The sequence below is a fragment of the Lynx canadensis genome, chromosome E1 (genome assembly GCF_007474595.2).
Source record: "Lynx canadensis isolate LIC74 chromosome E1, mLynCan4.pri.v2, whole genome shotgun sequence".
NCBI lineage: Eukaryota > Metazoa > Chordata > Mammalia > Carnivora > Felidae > Lynx > Lynx canadensis.
This window is the reverse complement of record NC_044316.2, coordinates 1421282-1443897: the sequence shown is the minus strand read 5'-3', so window position 1 is coordinate 1443897 and position 22616 is coordinate 1421282. Positions and strand designations below refer to the sequence as shown.

The following is a 22616-nucleotide window of genomic DNA, read 5'->3' as shown; positions in this document are numbered from 1 at the left end:
TCTCTCTCTTCTTCTGGAACTCCTGTGATACGGATATTGTTCCGTTTCATTGAATCACTTAGTTCTCTAACTCTCCCCTCGTGATCCAGAATTTTTTTTATCTTTTTCTCAGCTTCCTCTTTTTCCATAATTTTATCTTCTCATTCACCCATTCTCCCCTCTGCCTCTTCAATCTGCACTGTGGCTGCCTCCATTTTATTTTGCACCTCATTTATAGCATTTTTTAACTCATCATGACTGTCGTTTAGTTCCTTGATCTCTGTAGCAATGGATTCTGTGCTGTCTTCTATGCTTTTTTCAAGCTCAGTGATTAATCTTATGACTGTTACTCTAAATTCTTGATCAGATATATTGTTCGTATCTGTTTTGATCATTTCTTTAGCTGTCATTTCTTCCTGGAATTTCTTTTGAGAACTCTTCCGTTTCATCATTTTGGCTAGTTTTCTGTCCCTTAATGTGTTTTAAAAGCTTGTTGTGTGTCCTGCCTGCAAGCACTGCTGTATCACAGAGGGGTCCTACGCTGTCCAGCGCCTGGCCCTTCAGGAGGTGTTTTTTGGAGTGTGTTTCCTGCTCTCTGTTGTTGTGACTCTGGTGGCTGTATCTCCCCACTCGTAGTGATGTTTTGGACCCTCCACCAGCTGTGCTTTGATTTGTTCGTTGAAGTAGCCCTCACAATTCCAGAAGTCAGAAGTCTGGGCAGGCTTGACTGGGTCCTCTGCTTGGTCTTCTCAGGCCAAAATTAATGTGTTGGCTGATTGGGGTCTTATGCAGAGGCTCTGTTTTCTGTCAAGTTGAGAATCTGCCCCATTTTGTATCTCCACCGCCACCACAAACAGAGTTCCCTGAGGAGCCACCAAGGGGCGCGTGGGTGGGCGCCTCCTCCCGCCACCACACTTGCCCCATCACTTCTTCCACCATGGGGAGGCTAAACCCAGCTTTTTTTTTTTTAAGTTTGTTTATTTTTGAGAGAGAGAGGGCGGGCCGGTGGTGGGGAGAGAATCCCAGGCAGGCTCCACGCTGCCAGCACAGAGCCCACCTCGGGGCTTGAGCTCACGAACTGTGAGATCATGACCTGAGCTGAAACTAAGAGATGCTTAACTGACTGGTTGTTTCCAACTTTTGGCTTTTATAAGTAAGGCTCCTGTGAGCGCTTGTACACGAATCTTCGTGTGGAAATAGGTGTTTGTTTGTAGGATTGGTGGAGCAGAGGGTAAGTGTGCTAATAAGACACAGCCAGACTCTTCGGAAGTGATTGTACTGTTATGTGTTCCCACCAGCAGCCTTACCAGCACTTGGTAAATTCAGTGTCAAAATAAGGATTAAATCTAACTCCACTGGTAGTGAATTTTTGGGAGTCCTAATCCACGTCCCTGAGTGGCCTCATATAGTTGTGCTTCTGAATGCCCCTAGAGTTACAGGCAGAAAACTGAATTCCTTTGGCCATTTCCTTAAGTAAGCCAGATGTTAAATTTTGAGTGGCCTTTTTTGTCTTGTAAGTGGCAACTAAGATATTTCAATATCCAAAGTTAGAAGATATATCTGTTGATCAGTCCAGTGGCAGTCATGCTTTTCCATCTGGCTTGGCATCATATGGTGTTTGAAACACTTGGGAAATAGAATAACACCAGTTTGTACAAACTGAATAGATTAGCAGCCCATTTTTTTTTTTTTAATTTTTTTTTTCAACGTTTATTTATTTTTGGGACAGAGAGAGACAGAGCATGAACGGGGGAGGGGCAGAGAGAGAGGGAGACACAGAATCGGAAACAGGCTCCAGGCTCTGAGCCGTCAGCCCAGAGCCCGACGCGGGGCTCGAACTCACGGACCGCGAGATCGTGACCTGGCTGAAGTCGGACGCTCAACCGACTGTGCCACCCAGGCGCCCCTAGCAGCCCATTTTTATCCATGCATACGTGTATCAGCTGTTGAACACCAGCGTTCGACAGTAATGGCAGCTGAACTACAGGCCATTAGAAATGAAGGCGATTTAAAAGCTACCTGGTAAAATGCACGTGATGTTGCTCGCACGGTTTTGTATATCTTGACTAGTATTCGTAAATGCTCAGAGTTTATTTCAGCCGTGTAGTTGGCTTATTTCTGAAGTTATTCTTGTTTGGCAACTGAGACTTTTTTCATGCTGTACGTTGTTTATGCCAAGTGGGAGTACGTGGTAGAGGGTAGCCTTGTAGGCTTATTATAGTGATGCAGGAATAGAGCCTGGAGTATAGTTTATGCTTCATTGTTTGCCTGCCGAACAGTCAGGGAAATCCCCATTTTTTGGTTCATAGTTATTTTGTATATTTCACTTCTTCTCAAAGCTTCATTTACGTGCTTGTCTTAATTGGTAACTTCGCTTGAATATAATTTCTGGAACATTAAAAAAACCAGATTATTGAACAAGTGGCTTACGAGAATTTTAGGAAATAAAGTGATTTTGTAGTTATGACTAGGCAGAGTCTCTAGAACAAGTGAGCCAAATGAAGATCTCTATTTTTTTAGCAGAATTTTGAACCTGAAACTATTAAATTCTGAAGTTAACAATAAGTATCATTTGATACTTGTTATGTGTAACTTGCTTTTGTATGATGGTATTTCTTTTTTTTTTTTTTTTTTTTTTTTTTCAACGTTTATTTATTTTTTGGGACAGAGAGAGACAGAGCATGAACGGGGGAGGGGCAGAGAGAGAGAGACACACACAGAATCGGAAACAGGCTCCAGGCTCTGAGCCATCAGCCCAGAGCCTGACACGGGGCTCGAACTCACGGACCGCAAGATCGTGACCTGGCTGAAGTCGGACGCTTAACCGACTGCGCCACCCAGGTGCCCCTGTATGATGGTATTTCTAATCCTCAGAGCATGTGGCAGTCTTCAAAATGGGTGTCGTTTTATTTTAATGAAATCTTCAAAAGGTTGAACCTTTGCCCCGGTTCGCATAATGAAAGCTTGGCTTTGGGTTGAGGCACAATTTCTTTTCTGACTCCTAAATTGTACATAGCTTATATTTGAGTTTTATTTTATTATTATTATTATTATTTATTTATTTTTTAATTGTCTTTAGACAGAGAATATGTACACTGGGGGAGGGTAGAGGGAGAGAATCTTAAGCAGATTCCACGCCCAGGGTGTGAGGGATGCTCAATCTCACATTGGTTGTGAGATCATGACCTGAGCCAAAATCCAGATTTGTATGCTTAAGGACACTCAACTGACTGAGCTACCCAGGTGCCCCTTATCTTTGAATTTGAATAATATGTTTGGCTACACTGTTACAAAATCATGGATTAGATGAAGAATTGTGATTTGATACTAATATCAACCTACACCCGGATCTTAAGTGATGTGCTAATGGGCTCTATCTTTGGTTCTAACTTAAAACTTTGTTTTAAGAACAAAAACAAAAATGGGCGCTTGGGTGGTTTAGTCAGTTAAGTGTCCGACTTTGGCTCAGGTTCTTGAGTTCGAGCCCCTCATTAAGCTCTCTGCTGTCAGCGGGATGCCTGCCTGGGATCCCCTATCTCCCTCTCTCTCTTCCCCTCCCCAGCACGCACGCATGCACACTGTCTCCCCCCTCTCTCCAAATAAATAAACATTAAAAAAAAAAAAAAGAACAAAAATAAAAACAGAACTCTGCCACATGGCTTCACCTGTACCAGGTGTAGGTTGGAGGGGGCCTTGGCGTGTTTGAAGTTCAGACAAAAAGGATTTGAGGACAGTGTTGAATCACATTAATCTCATGGGCTAAGAATGGAAGTATGGGGTTGTGGTCAAAGAAAGCTAGGGTAAATTTGGGGTACACTATCAAGGGAATAGTTCCTAGATAACAGTATTTCTACTACACTCTATGTTGGTAATGTGTTAGGATCAGAGTGTCCTATTTTGTGCAGAATTTTGACTATAATATGTGGGGAGAGCAACTGAGATCATGAAGAATTTAGAAATTATTAAAGGGTCAGGAGGTATTTCATCGGGCGAAGAAAGGAGAGGACAGATGTGAGATATCAAATAGTAGACATGTTCCTCATTCTGTAGGGTAGAGCTAAGTAAGATCTCTGAGGAAGCCAATTTAGGGTTATTCCTAAAAAAAAGAAAAAATATATACATATATATACACACACACCCACACACACATATATATATTTACATTTTTTTGACGTTTTATTTTTTGAGAGACAGAGTATGGGCAGGGGAGGGGCAGAGGAAAAGGGAGACACAGAAACGGAAGCAGACTCCAGGCTCTGAGCCGTCAGCACAGAGCCCAACATGGGGCTCGAACCCACGAACCACAAGACCATGACCTAAGCCAAAGTTGGACGCTCACCCGATTGAGCCACCTAGGCACTCCTGAAAATAGGTATTTCTTTTCTTTTCTGTTCTTTTTTTTTTTTTTAAACATTTGTTTATTTTTGAGAGACAGAGCATGAGCAGACGAGGGGCAGAGAGGGAGGGAGACACAAAATCCGAAGCAGGCTCCAGGCCGTGAGCTGTTGTCACAGAGCCCGATGTGGGGCTTGAACCCACAAATTGTGAGATCATGACCTAGGCCGAAGTCAGACACTTAACTGACTGAGCCACCCAGGCGCCCCTGAAAATAGGTGTTTCTAATAGATGACCAGTTATCCAAGGGAAGAGGGGAGTTTAGTAATCTAGTATCTCTGCACAGTGGAACTGTCTGCCCCATGAGGCAGTGAAGTGAGTTACTAGTTTTATGTTCATGTGGAAGCCATATGACTGCCTGTCTGTGATATTGTAGGAGTGGAGTCCTGGATGAGTTAGGAGGTGGTGGTTTTCAGACTATTTTGACCTTTCTCTGTAGTAGGAATCTCATTTTCTGTTACGACCCAGTATAAATGTGTGAGGATCTGAGATACGGATTTCATGAAACCACATATACCCATATATTTAAAAAAAAAATTTTTTTTTAACGTTTATTTATTTTTGAGACAGAGAGAGCATGAAGAGGGGAGGGGCAGAGAGAGGGAGACACAGAATCCGAAACAGGCTCCAGGCTCCGAGCCGTCAGCACAGAGCCCGACGCGGGGCTCGAACTCACGGACCGCGAGACCGTGACCTGAGCCGAAGTCGGACGCTTAACCGACCGAGCCACCCAGGCGCCCCAGCGTATACCCATATCGAGTGTGTTGCTGATACTTTGTTATTTTTCATTAGTTTTATTATTTTATTATTATTATTTTATTTATTATTTGTTATTTTAATTATTTTATTATTAGTTTATTTTTGAGAGGGAGACAGAGTGTGAGTGGGACAGGGGCAGAGAGAGAGGGAGACACAGAATCCGAAACGGTCTCCAGACTCCGAGCCGTCAGCACAGAGCCCGACGCGGGGCTCGAACTCACAAGCCGCGAGGTCGTGACCTGAGCCGAAGCCAGATGCCTGATGGATTGGGTCACCCAGGCGCCCCTGTATTGCATTAGTTTTAAAGAGGTTGCTAATCACTAAATTCAACAACTCGTTAATAGATTGAGGCTCAGTCTGAAATATACTGGACTAGAGTAATCTCTATGATCCTCTGATTGTTCCTACTCAGTAACCCAGAACTTAAGCAGACCCAGAAGATCGCACACTGCAGGTGCCTGGTGGTTATTCATGAATTTCGATCATCACTCTCTTTAGGGAGGCTGAAAATGACAGTGTATTCTTATGTCTTCTTAATTCCTCCCACCTCTACCCCCATCTTTCCTCCCCCACATCAGGTTTTCCATCCTTTCTTCTCTTTAATTCCACTTCTCTCTTGTTGAAGATTCTCTTCCTTAATACTTTGTCGTGATCTCATTCTCCCTCTGAATGAATGAACGTTTGGTGCCAGTTTGTTCTTTGAGTTAATACCTTTCCCAGATTCATGATGTCTTCGGGTAGTTTACACAAATGCCCACTAACCTTTACGTAGGAAACAATTGGCTTTCTTATTTGAAACACATCATCTTAAAAGTGTTCTTTTATCTGAAGTATTTGGACGCCCAAGTGCTTTGAGAGTTGCAACAAAGAAAAAAGTAAGACAAAATAAGGTTTTTCGCTCTGATTCACCGAAGGAGGGGCTAAGGTGTTCCGCGTACACTTCTTAGCCAGATGTTACTCTGTTTCAGAACTGGTTTATGTGAGTAAATGGCCAAGGGTAGAAGGATGCAGTTTTTTACTTAAAGTTGCTAAAGTCCGATGTTTTGGAGATTACATAGAATGAAGTGGGATTGTGTGAAGTGAAATGACGACTTTCTCTTGTACTGAAGAATTACGATTATTCAGTCATGTGGACGAAGTGATTCCACAGGCCACGTCCGTTTGCTCCAACACTGTGGAATGGTTGTTGACCGCAGCGCAGTTATCCTCGGGGAAGCCTAGATTCCCAGTTGGCCCCACCCACTCCACGTTTCCTCTGGGGGGGGGGGGGTTGTAACTGAAATATTAGCCTAAACAAAGCACAGTTCCGTGGGTAGATGTAGTGTGGGAATAGTCATTTTTAGTAATTCCTGAAAGAAGTTGGACATGGTGAGTTTTTAGAGCAGCAAGAGAAGGCAGTTTGCTAGCTGGAAGGCCACTTCTGAAACCGAAACCAAGAGGTTTTGCCTTTTTAGGAAATTTATCTATTGTAGCAAATTGTCCTGGGAAAATAGAAATGTAGTTTTAAAAAAATGATTATTTATTGTGTTAAAACATTTTGAAGATCACTGAAGTAAATTATGTGCCCTTTTTTTGAGCAGAGAGATTGGGATGTAGCAGTCAGATGAAGTCATAATCATGAAAATTAAAAAAAAAGATGAGTCACTTCATTACCTTTTAATTTAAATCAGTGTGATCAGTGTAATTTATAACTGTAATTACCCTTCGATTCAGAGAGGCAGCTCCTCTGAATGTAATTTGGCATATTCTTTCCAGTTTTTTTTTTTTTCTGTGTATTTTTGCGTAGCTCATGTTTTGTTGTATAATTTTGTATTTTGTTCTTTTTATTTAATATAATTTTTCTGGCTTGGTATTATTCCATGGGATGGACACTCCTACCATACTTAATAGTTTCATTTTACCCATTTATGCACAAATTAAGATTTCTGAGTTACAGAAAGTGCTTGGTCTTTTGTTTTACTGAAGTTACGTCTTTTTTTCCCTTGAAATAGGTGTTTCTTTGGATCTTGAACATGTTTAAACAAAAAGATTCTGTTGTACTATTTGACTTAGACTGGTTTCTTCTCCTGTTGTTGTGTCTTATCAAATTTAATACAGTGTGTTAGAGGAACATAAGAGTGTGGGACACAGCTCAGGACCTAAAAGTATTTTTGGGTTATTACATGTTCTTGCATTCATGTCAAGATCAGGGAAGGAGATATATCTAAGAGGTACTGACTCTTCTCTTCATTTATTTACCAGATTATTCTTTTTTTTTTTTTTTTTTTCCTTTCTGTATGGTTGCTTATCTCAGACATTTTGAGTAATTGATAATGACAACTTTCCCCCTTTGGGTGTCAAGCATTAAAAGTAGCCATTGCAGGAGATAGTTTTCCCCTTTTCCTTTTTTTTTTTTTTTTTTTTTTTTAAAGATTTTATTTGTAGGTAGTGTCTACACTCACCGTGGGGCTTGAACTCACAACCCCGAGATCAGGAGTCACACACTACCAACGGAGCCAGTGGGCGCCCCCCTTTTCCTTATTACCCAAACGAAGGTAATAGTGTGCAGAATGTGTCGAGTGGTTAAAGAAGGTCGATACACTAATAGCTCTTGGCCGCTAAGTTACAGAAGGCATAATATTGTTGAGGTCTGGCGTTTCTACTGAGTTTTGTTCATGACGCCATGAAGATTCATGGTCATAGGGACAGGCATGAGCTGGGCGTCTAAGCACGGGAACTGAGTCAGGATCATGAGGTTGGAAGTGACTTCTGGTCTTTTGTGGCTGCATACATGTCACTTGATCACTCTGCCTGTTTTCTGTCTTTGTTAGATAAGTACTGCTAGTTTAATAATTACAGCTAATGTTTATCAATTTCTTTCTAAATGCTGGGCTGAGTCCTTTTAACATGAGCTGTTAGCTAGTTACTGTAAACTTGCTGGTGACTGTGTTAGGAGAACTGTGTAATCTTTTGTGTGATGAGAGCTCATTTCCGTTTAATCTGTGGTCGGCTGCTCGGGCAAGAGGACGTGCCCACGTGCACCCTCCTGCTGTCTTGTGCAGGCCGAGCTGGTTCCCCAGGTACAGCAGCAGAGGTGGTCTTGTTTTAAGAAAAAGAAGTTGTTCTGGCCTTTTTCTTTGTTGTACAGGTGCCTTATTAACATAAGTACTTGAGGTGGATTTAAAGCATTTTAATTAAAACAACAAATGCTAATAAGGCAGTGGGTGTGACCTCCAGGGGGTCACGATCCCTGGACTTGAAACCGCCCCCGAAGCCAGAGAGAGGGTTAGAGAGGCGGCCAGGCCCACGGGCACGGACTGTGCCTGAACTTGGGGCCGGGGCAGGCCGGGAGTGGTGGAGACACACGAAGGTGTGGCTGCACCGTTGAATGCTGCATTTCAGTTTTTATTGGTTCACCGGCTTCAGTTCCTAGATGTAATGTTGAAAGTTACGGCCACTTGTGTGCGTGTTCTGGTGGAAGGTAGGGGAGGGATCGGGCAGTTGTTAGGAAAAAGGAAGGACAGAGGACATTGCTTTTCCTTTTCTCTGGGTTCCCCAGCTCCCCAGCGCTCTTCCTGACCTCACACATCATCAGTAGCTCCAAGTAATACTACAGTGTTAAGTGCAGAACTTGTTTATTTAACAACTGGGATTTGGACAGTAAAAATACCAAGAGAAGTAAATAGCACGGAGAACAAGTTTCCTTCCTGATTTCAGAGAGTGAGTGCGAGATAACTGCGTTGTTTCCCTCTCCAGTGGATTCTCCATCCCTCTTTTTCTCCAGAGGTCATCAGATCTTCTGATGACCAGATGTCATTCTTTGCTTTGACTTAAGGACCCTAGATACTTGCTCCTCGGAATGACTCCTTACGTGTAATCGCAAACAGTGGAACTCAGAGTAGCAGCCACTTCCCCTTTCAGACCTGGATTTCGTCCGTACTGTCAGATTTGTAGTGAGGCTGGTCTGAAGATGTGGAGGGAAGGAACATGGTTTTAGAGACTGGTTTTAGTTCATTCTTTATTATCAGAGGAGTCCTAGAGAACTTTGGGAACCACATGGAAGAAATTTAATCAGCCCCAATCTGTTAGTCCCTCTAGGATTTATCTAAAATCATTGGTGCATTTTTTCCCAGTCTTTTTCTGTGTACTATGAAAGTAGCTCTCCATTACATTGAGTACTGGGTTGGGGGAAGGTAGGGCCTTCAGAGATCATTTCAGATCGCGGTTAACGTTGTGAGCAAACCATCATTAACTGGAGTGGTTTGTGCTGGAGAACTGGGGCCTCTGCTGGCCTTGGTGTTTGGGTAGTGGTGGCATTAGGACCAGTTGGTGTCCCCCGGAGGGACTAGGGTGATTGCTTTGTGGCTGGCTTGCTGTTGGGGCAGAGGAGGAGGTGGGGTTGTGCTTCTGAATTGCCCACCCGGTGCTTGAACCAGAAGAATGTCTGGGTTTGCTCAGGATGGGCATTTATTTAATCAGCTGCGGCCAGAAGATAAGCCCCTGAACTGAACATGTGTCCCGGCCCCTGCCGCACCATGGTCTCCATTAATCTGGAAACCGGAGGAGCTCCCTGTAATTGAGAGTTCATGCATAACGTCTGGTTCTGTATCCTTTCTCTGTGGAAGGGTTTTCGATTGTGATTTTAGTGCAATGATAGTGAATCATCCCGAAATTGGGAGAGTAGTTCAGGCTGCTGTGACTGTCCTAATCAGAGAGCCCGTTACATTTTGCTCAGAACGCTCAAGAGGAACCAGAGCCCGCAAGGTTGGCAGTGGGTTTATTTGCGGGATAAATAGCCCAAGTAATCCAGTATTTAATAGCTCCAGAAGTAGACTGACACTCTGTCAGTTATACCAAGGAACTTGAGAAGCTCTCTTTAGGGAAATTTGCCTTATGTGATTCTCCTTATATATGCTGTTGCACTTTATATGATTCATTTGTAGTGTGTATTAAGTCTAGTAGAGGTGAAAATTAGAATTTTCTAGAATATACTGGATCTTCAGAAGAAGCTTGACTGTTTCATTATAGAAATGTGTAGCTAGAATACATATTCTTGTAATTTAATTTATAAATAAAAGTTATTACTTGTTAACTAGTATTTTTTTTTCCAGTTTCTCTTCAGCAACGGGTAGCAGAATTGGAAAAAATTAATGCAGAATTTTTACGTGCACAGCAGCAGCTTGAGCAAGAATTTAATCAAAAGAGAGCAAAATTTAAAGAGTTATATTTGGCTAAAGAGGGTAAGTTCCTAAGTCTCTGTCTAACCCCCCATACTAAGACTGCCTTAAAATGTCGAGTTTCTTGGTGGTACAATGTTAATATTATCATTGAATAAGCCTTGATTTTATTTGTACTTACATTATAAAATAAAAGTCTATTTAGAGGCTAGGGTTAAGAATGGAATTGATAAAACAGGTTGAAAAATGCAGCGTTCGGGTTTTTCCTTGTCTGTCCACCTTAGTGATGATGTTTAAGGCAGGCAGACTGCGCCATCCTGGGACACAGGGCTCTGGGTGCCCTTAGTACCTGAGCGGGAGCCCCAGGCAGAGCAGAGCAGGCTCGTGGGTGTTGCAGGAAGAGCCCTGCCACACCACGTCCTGACGCTTCCTGGAGTTTCTCCGACAGACGTTCACTTGCCTACCAGGAAGGCGTATCCGCCGTGAGGCCCACATTGTGCCTGGGTGGCGGGTGTAAAAGAGGAGCCAGAGTCACACGGATCTTTAACTCCTAGAACGTGAACTCGAGTGAGGACGGAGGGAGAGTGTACAAGGCAGATCCGTGGGAGCATGTCGAGGGGGACTGGATCTGAAGGGTAAGGAGAGGGGTACCCGTGGGGCACTGACCTGTGGTTTCCACAGCCGTCCAGCCTGGCGCTTCCCACAGCGTGATCGTGTTAATAGCATCAGCATCGCTGTCGCCTAGGAAACCTGTCACAAGTGTGAAATTTGGGGTCCTCTCTCACACTTACCTGAATCAGCAACTCTGGTCTAAGGGTCCAGCAGCCAGTGCTGAAGGTGATTCAGATGCACGGCAGATTTTGGGAACCAGTGTTCTGGTGTGGACCAGTGGCTTTCAAACGGTCACGTGGATCGCAGTCACCTGGAGAGCTTGTTCGAACACAGCATGTTGGGGTGGGGCCTGAGAATTTGCATTTCTGAGATAAGCTTGCAGGTGACCCCGGTACTGCTGCCCAAGGACCACAGTTTGGGAACCGCTGCTCTAGGCTGGTGATTGTCCTGTTTTTATTTTATTTTTTTAAAAAAAATTTTTTTTTTCAACGTTTATTTATTTTTGGGACAGAGAGAGAGAGAGCATGAACGGGGGAGGGGCAGAGAGAGAGGGAGACACAGAATCGGAAACAGGCTCCAGGCTCCGAGCCATCAGCCCAGAGCCCGACGCGGGGCTCGAACCCCCGGACCGCGAGATCGTGACCTGGCTGAAGTCGGACGCTTAACCGACTGCGCCACCACCCAGGCGCCCCGATTGTCCTGTTTTTAAATGTATTCACTCCACGAAATAGGTATTTATATACACCCCTCACACCGTTTTTTTAAGTTGACGTTTCAAGTTTTTTATTCAAAAATTTAAAAGATGTTGATTCTATCATATTGTCAGCACTAAGAATTTAAGTGAAAACTTCATGCTCTTAAACGTATCAGTGGAATCAGTCATAGTGATTTAATATCTGTCACCATTCATTTAAAAAAAAAACTTTGAATAAGCTCTTTAGCAGAAATGTTATATTTTTTTTCCATCCTGGTGTTAGGTTTTCATGTTTACATCTCCCTCAGAATTTTATTCTAAAAAGTCGTGTGTGTGGTGGTGGTGGTGGTGGTGGTTGTTACTTATTTATTTCTTTGGAACACCAACTCGAGTGTGCATCGGAATTTAATTGCAAGGTTTGTTAAAACATAGGTTGCTGGTCTCCACCCCCAGAGCTTCTGATCCGTTGGGTTTGGGAGATCCTAGAATTTACACTTCTAGTACATTTTCAGGTGATGCTGATGCTATTGGTGCAGGGACCACACTTTGAGAACCGCTGGTAATATTTGGTGCTTGAAAGCCATTCAGAGAACATTTGGTCAGACTTCACTATAAGAAAAATACACATCTAGGGCACCTGGCTGGCTCAGTCAGTTAGGCGACCGACTTCGGCTCAGGTCGTGATCGCATTTTGTGAGTTCGAGCCCCACGTCGGGCTCTCTGCTGAGAGCTCGGAGCCTGAAGCCTGCTTCGGATTCTGTGTCTCCCTGTCTCTGCTCCTCCCCTGCTCATGCTCTGTGTCTCTCTGTCTCTCAGTAATAAATAAACGTAAAAAAAGAAAAAGAAAAATGTGCATGTAAGTATCTTCTGTACTGAGTCATCATTACAGTTATTAATAAGTGTGCAGCTGCTCACTCCATAAATATTTTACACATTTAAAAAGTAAAGCGTAGAAAGTACTGGAGATGCAGGTCTTTGCTTTAAGAAGACGATTATTTAGAGAGTATGTGAAAGTGGGGGAGAGGGGCAGAGGGGAGGAGGGAGAGAGAGTCTTAAGCAGGCTCCGCGCTTAGTGCAGAGCCCGACGTGGGGCTCGATCCCACAACCCTGGGATCAGGGATCCCTGGGATCATGACCTGAACTGATATCAAGAGCCGCACGCTTCACGAAGTGAGCTACCCAGGCGCCCCTGGAAATGTAGGTCTTATGAGATATAATTGGGTCTCCCTCCCAATTAAGTCCTGTCCTCTGGGTGAATTATATTTACTTCTAGAAAAGGGTAAGTTTCATTTTTAAAAAAATGTATGTGAGTGCCGAGAACCCTTAGTCTCATAAATAAGTAGATGGAAATACAAACTTTATTTTACAGTGATGATTATTATATTTTAACTCATTTTGAGAGAGAGAGTGCAGGTGGTGGGGAGAGAGCGAGAGAGCGAGAGAGCCAGAATCCCAAGCAGGCGCCAAGTTGTCAGCACAGAGCCCAGTGCAGGGATCGAACCCACAAACTGTGAGACCATGACCTGAGCTGAAATGGAGCGTCAGATGCTTAACCGACTGAGCCACCCAGGCACCCCTATTTTGCAGTGAATATTACTCCATTCTCTTAACTCTCTGAATTCTGTGTCAAGTCACATAGTGCCCAGCTTCGAAAATACTCTTGCTCTGTTGGCTGGCAGCTCAGTTAGCCTTCCTTCAGTTTTGTTGAGAGCAGACTCTGCAGTCACCTAACCTGCTAGAAGATTTGTTGCCCAGTTATTAGTCATTCACTTTATTACTGATGTTGATATTTTATTATCATTATTTTTTTTATTTTTTTATTTTTTTTATTTTATTTTTTTTTTTATTTTTAAAATTTCCTTTTCAAACCATTGTTTTTTTGTTGTTTTTTTTTTAATTTTTTTTCAACGTTTTTTATTTATTTTTGGGACAGAGAGAGACAGAGCATGAACGGGGGAGGGGCAGAGAGAGAGGGAGACACAGAATCGGAAACAGGCTCCAGGCTCCAAGCCATCAGCCCAGAGCCTGACGCGGGGCTCGAACTCACGGACCGTGAGATCGTGACCTGGCTGAAGTCGGACGCTTAACCGACTGCGCCACCCAGGCGCCCCTATTATCATTATTTTAATGTTTATTCCTTTTTGAGAGAGACACAACACAGGTGAGGGAGGGGCAGAGAGAGAGAGAGGGAGACACAGAATCCGAAGCAGGTTCCAGGCTCCGAGCTGTCAGCGCAGGGCCCGACGCGGGGCCTGAACCCGTGAACTGTGAGATTATGACCTGAGCTGAAGTTGGGCGCTTAACCCACTGAGCCACCCAGGTGCCCCCGTGATGTTGATATTTTAAATCGTCCCTCTGATTTGATACGACAGAGGAGTTTTTACACAACAGGGCAGTGACTCATAGAACATTCAGGAAACCCGTCTTTTGTTACATAGGAGAAAGGGTGTCGAGAAAAGGGAGATGGACGGGAAGAATCTGTACTTAAATACCGCTGTGCTTTGGGGAAGAATATTTATGCGAGGTGAGGATCTAGCAGTTGATTCCTTTAAGACATCATGTGTCTGTGAATCCTTGGAAAATCTTCGCATATCCCCAGGCGTACATGTTCCCCACTTTGAAGATCACTGCCCTGGAGTGGTGGTATTCAGACTATAGGTTTATATAACCCTTCGATGGATTAAAAAAATTAAGCGGGCAGTGACCAGCACTTTTAAAAAAAGGAATAAAATGGAAAATAGGAAAATAACAGTATATTATATTTGTAAGTTTCAGTTAAGTATAGTTGCATGAAATATTTTGTTTCAGTGACATATATGTGTTATGTATAGAGTGATATAAAATAAATTTTTAAAAAAGTTTTTATTTATTTTTGAAAGAGCACACACACTAGTGAGGGAGGGCCAGAGAGAGGGACGGAGAGAGAATCCCAAGCAGGCTTCTTGCTGTCAGGCCACTCTGCACGGAGCCCAACGTGGGGTTCAGTCCCATGAGAGATCGTGACCTGAGCCCAGATCAAGAGTCAGGCGCTCAACTGGCTGAGCCCCCCAGGCGCCCTGAAGTATGTTCCTTGTTGTGAATTGTGGTCAGAGACGTTGGACAGCCAGCATTTTGTAGGAGGCCTCACCGATCCAGGCCCGACTTGGAAAGGCTTGCTGACTACAGTGTGGGATGGGGCTCCGTTTTCTTGTGACTTGTAGGCGGGCCTCTCTCTGTTTGATTTTGTTCCTGCGTAGGCTCACGAGGAGTTGGGAAGGCTGGTGTTCTGTCTGGGCCTGGTGGCACTCTGCACGTCACCGTAGAGCTTGGGACGCCTGAGATAGGGTTTGCGTCTTCAAGAAAGTGTAGTCTACTGGGGTAGATGATACATTTTGCACAGCATCATTGTTTGAGTATATGTTGTGTGTCTTGAGAAAAGTTACGTCTGGGTCTTCAGTGTGTTTCTCTTTGTTAACGCTCCCTCCTCAAACTTGTTCTAACCTTGAGTTGACGAGGCACCGCTTTCGACCCTGTGCAGCGGTGTGTCCTTGTCAAGGTGACGTGTGGCGCCTTCCGTGTGTGCGTACGACGTCCCGGCAGTGCTTCCTCTGGTGAGCAGTTGAGCTCGCTGCCGGGCTGGCTGGCGGCCCCTCTTTCCGCGGCCCCGCAGGCGGACCCTCCTTTTTCCTTCAGTCTCTGCTTATTCAGTCAATTCAGCTTAATCTTGCCCCGCGTTTGCTTGTTTTATTTCCTGTTTTTCTCTGTCCCCAGATAAAGCTGTTAGGGTTTTCCTTTCCTTTCTTATTTTTTCTTTTCAATTATAAAGTGGCCTTTTCTGTAAAATTCGGAAGACATGAAAATGACCAAGAACCTCTCATTCCTGAACTACGTGATCAGTTACCGTTTTTATATCCGCTCTGGACAGCTTGTCACGTGGATCCCATCAGAAAACGTAGTTGCTGCGTTAACATCGCTTTAACTACATCTCCACCTGATACATAAGCTGTGTGGGGGCGTCCCTCTGTGCTGTCTGGAGTCCTCTGTGAGCTCGGTGGGCCACAGAGAACGGGTGACTTTCTACAAAATTTCAAAAGGAATAATGTGACCTTTCTGAGAGTTTTTGGTGTCATTTCTAGGGAAAACGCATAGTGTGTAAACTGTAAATGTTGATTCAGTTTCTGTCGTGGCTGTTTGCCTGTTTCATAATCAGAATCGAATTCAGGCAGTTCTGTGGCGCCGGCTGTGACACGCAAAGCCAGTCTTAACGATTCTCGCAGGCGGAGGCGGCGTGAGCCGTGGGTTCGACGTGTTCAACAGCCTGTCTGTTTTCTCTTTCAGCAAAGCAGGCGCTGTAACTCTGGAAGTCCGAGCATCCGTGTTTGACGGATGGGAACGGCTTCTGCCCTGGTGTTGCAGTGGCTGTGCCGTGCTATTTGGAGAACAGCTGGGCAGGAGTCCGGACGGCAGTGAGGAATGCGAAAGAGAGAGATTGTTACCTTTGCGCTCCTGCCGTAGCGCCCGCTCTTTGCTCAGCCGACTTCAACTGCGAATGTTGTAGATATTTCTGAAAGCTTTGTTGCTTGTCTGTTGTTGAACTTGAAGAAAATGTATTTAGCTTTCAAAAAAAGTATTCGATTTAGCTTTCTTCTTTAGCCAGCCTCAGTACAAAGGTTGGCACCGCAGCAGAGTTTGTGTTTCGAAAATCCTCGGTCTTGGGCAGTAAGGTGCAGCCTGTCACGTGAAGCGGCACGCCAAAGGCCATAGCGTTCTGGATTTGAAGGAAAATTGTAGGAATAGAGCCCGCATTAACCACCAGGAGACCATGACATTTTCTAGCATGTTGAGAACGATTTTGTATGTGGTGATCATTTATGTAAAGCTTTGATGCTAATTAACCAGAGATTCTTTCAGTAGTTGAAAGCTAGGTTAAGGAAGATCTTTGTCATAAGCTTGATTCTAGATGTGGAAATAAAACTAGAGTGTCTTAAAAAAAATTAAAAGCCATTAGGAATCTTGGAAACAACACACAACTTGAAACAAGGTAAATAGATGGTTTAAATTGTAGGTAAGGCACAGAGATTTTAGTTGTTCAATTAGGAAACAGTATTTGGGAGTTCTCCCTCCCAGTGAGACAGAGACCGAAGCATCAAAGAGCAGTTGACATAGAGGATAAAGTGAGCCTCTAACACATTTCTGAAAAGAGTTGAAGCGGAAGAGACGGAGGGTAGAATATTTGAGGAGATAATAACAGAGTTTTCAGGGATTAATTTGAAAAAGTAAGTCCTCAACATAAATACTGAGTACCAAGTAGGCAAATAATAATAAATTCATATTTTGACATATCTTAAACCATCTACATGCAAATGAAAGGAAAATATTGAAAGCTGACAGAAGAAATAGTTGTGTTGTTGGGAGATACCACACAAGCAAAATAGATGCCAGGGGACAACGAAATAAGATCCTTAAAGTGCAGAGAAAAGTCATTTTCAACCTAAAATTTCAACCTAAAATGTAGCTAAATTATTCAAGAATGAGAGCGATACAGGTGTTTCAGGCATATAAGAACTAAGAGCATTTATCACCCACACAAATCACCAGAAGAGCGAGTAAAGAGAACATTTGCAAAAAGAAGAGTAAACGGAGCAGGCAGGACGGGAAGACACGATCCCGATATAGAAACTGAGAAGTCCGGCTGTGAAAAAAAAAAAAACAACAAAAAAACACCAAAAAACTTCATAGCTCATGTTATGCTTTAAAGGAAGAAAGTAGAAAAAAAAAATGAGACAATAACAGGATTGGGGCTTAAGCAAGAGGTATTGAAGGGATATAGAAGACTGTCTCATAATGAAAGCAGCAGTCTACCTAGAGAAGACAACAGTCGTGAAGTCGTGTGCACCTAACAAAATCGCCAGGCCTTGTCATGTAAACAGAAGGTGATAGAGTTCAAAGAAGAAACTGATGAGTGCACACAGAGGGTGTGTTTAGCGTTGTAGCGATTGCTAGCTCCAGCAGCAGCAGGTAAAGAGATCATAGCTTTGGGGGCGCCTGGGGGCCCAGTTGGTTGTTAAACATCTGACTCTTGCTTTGGCTCAGGATCTTAGGGTTGGTGGGTTTGAGCCCTGCATCGGGCTCCGTGCTGACAGCACAGAACCTGTTTGGGATTCTCTGTGCCCCTCCCCCTGCTCACATGCATGTGCTCTCTTACAATAAATAGACTTTCAAAAAAAATTAAAAAATATAATAGCTTTGAGCAACAGAATATTTTTTTAATGTTTATTTTTGAGAGAGAGACAGAGCATAAGTGAGGGAAGAGCAGAGAGAGAGAGAGAGAGAGAGAGAGAGAGAGAGAGAGAGAATCTGAAGCAGGCTCCAGGCTCTGAGCTATCAGCACAGAGCCCAACGCGGGGCTTGAACTCTCAAAGTTTGTGACCCGAGCCAAAGTCGGACGCTTAACCGACTGAGCCACCCAGGCGCCCCTGAGCAACAGAATTTTAAAAGACTTGACCTAGGAATTCTGTACCCAAGGAACCAAAAAAGTTCATTTTTTCAATATTAATAAGGAACACTTAAAAATTATCTACATGCATATATCTCAGAGATTCAACATATTAAAAAAATTGGGCGCCTGGGTGGTTCGGTCGGTTGAGCGTCCGACTTTGGCTCAGGTCATGATCTCATGGTCCATGGGATTGAGCCCCGCGTCGGGCTCTCTGCTGACAGCTCGGAGCCCGGAGCCTGCTTCGGATTCTGTGTCTCCCTCTCTCTCTGCCCCTCCCCCGCTCATGCTCTGTCTCTCTGTGTCTCAAAAATAAATAAAACATTAAAAAAAAATTAAAAAAAATCAAGCTACTTATGTTTTCTTACTGAACACTGTTGGAAAGATTTTAAACAAGCATGTAAATGTTGTTTAAAAGTTTGGAAACTAAGAATTCAGTGCATTCCTGTTCTCGAGTTAAAGAATATCACAATGGAGATCACAAAATCCGAGAATACGGTAAAGATACTTGGGAAGCAGCTAAAACAAGACTTGGAGAATAAGCTTTTAATTTTAAAAGCATCTATTAAAATTATATTATTAAAAGACATGAGAGGGGCACCTGGGTGCCTCAGTTGGTTGAGTGTCCAGCTCTTGTTTCAACTCAGGTCATGATCTGACAGTTGTGTCCGATCTCTGCACGTGAGCCTGCTTGGAATTCATTCATTCATTCATTCATTCATTCATTCTCGCTCTCTTCCTCCTCCTCCCCCACTCAACGTGAGTGCTGTTTCTCTGTCTCAAAATAAACTTAAAAAAATTAAAAAGGTGAGAAGTTGAGAATAAATTATCCATGTGTTCAACTCCAGAAGCTAGAAAAAGAGTAAACACAAAGAAGAAAAAATAGTAATAGCAATTAATTAAATGGAAAGCGAAGTTAACAGTCAAGCTCAATAAAATCAAAGGCACATTTTTGTGAAAAAACTAAGAAAATGAGACAATTACTGATACAGTACTGTGTATGTGTCTGTGCCAGAAATTTTGGATGTTTAGTTGAAATGAATAATATCCTAGGAAATATGAATTCCCCAAATTACCTCAACTAGGAAACCTGAATAAACCATAACCATAAGAGAAACAGTTAATAAAGGGCGTCTGGGTGGCTCAGTTGGATAAGTGTGTGACATTGGCTCAGGTCATGATCTCACAGTTTGTGAGTTCCAGCCCCACATGGGGATCTTGTGCTGACAGCTTGGAGCCTGGAGCCTGCTTCGGATTCTGTGTCTTCCTCTCTCTCTGTGCCCCTCCCCCACAAGTGCTCTGTCTCTCTTGAAACTAAACAAACATTAAAAAAATAATAAGCCATTCTTATATATAAAAGATGCCACAGACATAGACAAATCTTGTTAAATTTACAAGGAAAATTTATTCCTTTTATTTGCTATGTCAGAAAGAAAAAGCCATCCATTTCATTTTGTGGGATTAGTATAACTTTAATACCTAAACAAGAAACACTAATACTAGAATATAGATAAACCAGTCTCATTTATGACCGTAGAGTTTAAAATCCTAAATAACGTTGACTTCAGTAGAATATTTAAAAATACTGCACTGTGATGTTGCATAGCAGCAATGCAAGGATAGATTGACATTAGAACATGTGTTGATGTAACTCATTACATTAACAAATTAAGAAAAACCAAAAGGACACTCAGTAAATTTAACATGCTTTAGTAATGAGTTCACACTAGTTCCTAGCAAACTGGGATGGTGGGGGCCTGCCTTAGCCTATGAAAAAGTTTTCTTAGAAACCAGTAGCATATATCATACTTAATAGTGAAACGAGATAAGCCTATTGTCAATCCTTCATTATTATACTAGAGGTCCTTCTCGCCAACGCAATAAAATGAAAAGAAACGGGTTATAAAATTTTGAAAGTTAAGGATAGTTTTGTCTCCCTGTGGAGTCTATGGTTATTGACATAGAGGAACCAAGAGAATCCACACTGTCAGAACTATTAGTTAGCAACACCGTCGGAATGAAGATTAGTATAGAATAATCAGGGATGTTTCTCTGTACCAGTAACTATTTAGGGAAGCAGTAGAAGAAAAATCCTGAAGAAAATAAAAGGCAGACAACAGAATCAGCATGTTCAGCCCCCTTGGGGATGTGTCTAACCAAGGTTGCGTAAAAGCTTTACAGAGGAGAGTTAGGAAACAGTGTGGAAGTCTGTGAAAGAAAGCCTGAGCAAATGGAATGTGATACCGTATCCGTAGGTGGAGAGACTCTGTGTTGTAAAGAAGCAAACTCCTGGGGCGCCTGGGTGGCGCAGTCGGTTAAGCGTCCGACTTCAGCCAGGTCACGATTTCGCGGTCCGTGAGTTCGAGCCCCGCGTCAGGCTCTGGGCTGATGGCTCAGAGCCTGGAGCCTGTTTCCGATTCTGTGTCTCCCTCTCTCTCTGCCCCTCCCCTGTTCATGCTCTGTCTCTCTCTGTCCCAAAAATAAATTAAAACGTTGAAAAAAAAATTAAAAAAAAAAAAAAAGAAGCAAACTCCCCGTCTGTACATTCAGAGCAGTTCCAGCCAAGGTCTCTGTTTTTTCCCTTACGGACTTCTAAACTGTCTTCGATTGTGCAAGGAAGGATAGGGCCAAGAGGATGGTGCCCTACTGTACTGAACCCGCACCCCCCCCCGCCGATTTGTAGGAAACACGATGAACAGAGGAGCGTAGTTCAACTACGTCGTAGGTATGCAGTTAGTGGTACCCAGACTGGGAGAGGCTCCGAGGTCCACCTGGTTTACTCTGTAAATAATTGCAAGGAAGAGAGAGATGCAAGGGAAACCCATCGACCAGAAGAGACTTAAAATGCACATTAACTAACCAGCGTATGGACCTCATTTGGATTTTGACTCAAAGGCCTGAACTGCTGAAAAAAACTTTGTAGACAACCCGACTTTCAACACTGACTGGATGTTTATTTGGGCATCGTCAAATTTTTTTCAGCTGTGAAGATGATCCTTACAAAGTGAAGTTAGCCAGCCAAAGACAAATGATGTGTGATTCCACTTACATGAGGTATCTAGAATAGTTAAGCTTCTAGAAACAAAGTAGAATGTGATTGCCAAGGGCTTGGAGGAGGGGGAGTTTTTCATGGGTGTACTTTCTGTTGTTTAAGGTGAAGAGTTGTGGAGATTCGTTGTACAGCAGTGTGAATAACTTTCAACACCACTGAAGTATACACTTAGAAGTGGTTAAGGTGGTAAATTTTATGTGTTTCAATTTTTTTTAATGTTTATTTTTGAGAGAGAGCGCGAGCGGGCACATGTGCGAACTGGGGCAAGGCAGAGAGAGAGGGAGACAGAGGATCCGAAGCAGGCTCCGTGCTGTCAACGTAAGAGCCTGACGTGGGGCTCGAGCTCACGAACCATGAGATGATGGCATGAGCCGAAATCAAGAGTCCGACACTTAACCGACTGAGCCCCCCAGGTGCCCTGATTTCATGTGTGTGTGTTTTTTCAAAGGTCCTTTTAGCGGTACATGCTCAAGTATTTATGCTAAATGAGAAGTTTGAGAGCTCCACTTCTTGTATGTTAACGCGAACCACAGACCCTTTCCCCAGCAAAACTGGTGAAAATTATTGTTTATAAAAAACAACCATTTGAAGTCTCTAGAGGTGGAGGGGTGCCAGGCTGGCTCATCTGGAAGAGCACACAACTCAGATCTCGGGGTTGCGAGTGTGAGCCCCACGAGGGCTGTGGAGATTCCTTAAGTAAGTAAAACTTCTTAAAAGTGTCTAGAAGTGGTTCTACAGCAAAAGAAACATTTCTTCAAGAAAATCCACTGAGTCTTGGTGAAAAGAGTCTGTGGCATTCGATCCACGAGCCACTGCTTTCCCTCCCCGCCCAGGCTGGTATCACGGAAACTGCACCCCAGGCACGTGATGCTGAGAACACAGGTCTCGCTCTCCCCCCGGCTCACAGTTGAGGACTGGAACCCCCCTCCCCGTCCCACCCAGCTACCTGTTGTAGAGGCGAGGATGCGGGGGAGTGTGGCTGAGAGCCCGCCCAGCCTCCGCTCTAGGGTAGAAGCCCCTCCTTGGCAGTGGGGGGCTGGGTGGAGGTTCCGTGATGGGAGACAGGGGCGACCAGTGGATCCCCGCCACCCGTGTCCTAAAGCGGGTTTGTCGCTTAGAACAGTACCAGCAAGTAAGTGCAGTTTGGGGGATGTGGTCAGGGAAAGGGACGGTGGCAGGGGAGCCCTGCAAAGACCGCGGTCATTCCAGAGTGATTCTGCACAGGCCCAAGGCCTACCTCCAGAGGAGGAACGGTGGCGGCTTCACGCTGTGCGAGTCGGGGAGGAGAGCCCAGCTTTTACTAAAATCCGGTCAGCTACCGACTGGCGGATGAAAAGAAGCTGGTGAGAGAGTGGGTTAGAGTTGCTACAGTATATTGTCCAAAAATCAAAAAAGGTCACTTTCAATGACAAAAAAATCGGGACATAAGAAACCGGCAGGTGTGGTCCGTGCAGAGGAAAACACGCAGTGGCTGTCGCGTGACCAGGTACAGAT

At 43.8% G+C, this 22616-nt stretch overlaps 1 protein-coding gene across 4 annotated transcripts in view; it reads left to right on the top strand.

Annotated features, from left to right (window-relative positions):
• Positions 1-22616, top strand: part of RABEP1 (rabaptin, RAB GTPase binding effector protein 1) — a 106608-nt gene that overhangs the window by 33902 nt on the left and 50090 nt on the right. For 3 of the 4 annotated variants that reach the window (XM_030295542.2, XM_032595719.1, XM_032595720.1), the window contains exon 2: positions 10224-10352. The exons of the other annotated variant lie outside the window; for it this stretch is intronic. In XM_030295542.2, the coding sequence (XP_030151402.1) occupies positions 10224-10352 (129 nt within the window). The remainder of the gene's footprint in view (positions 1-10223; positions 10353-22616) is intronic. 4 annotated transcript variants of the gene reach the window in all.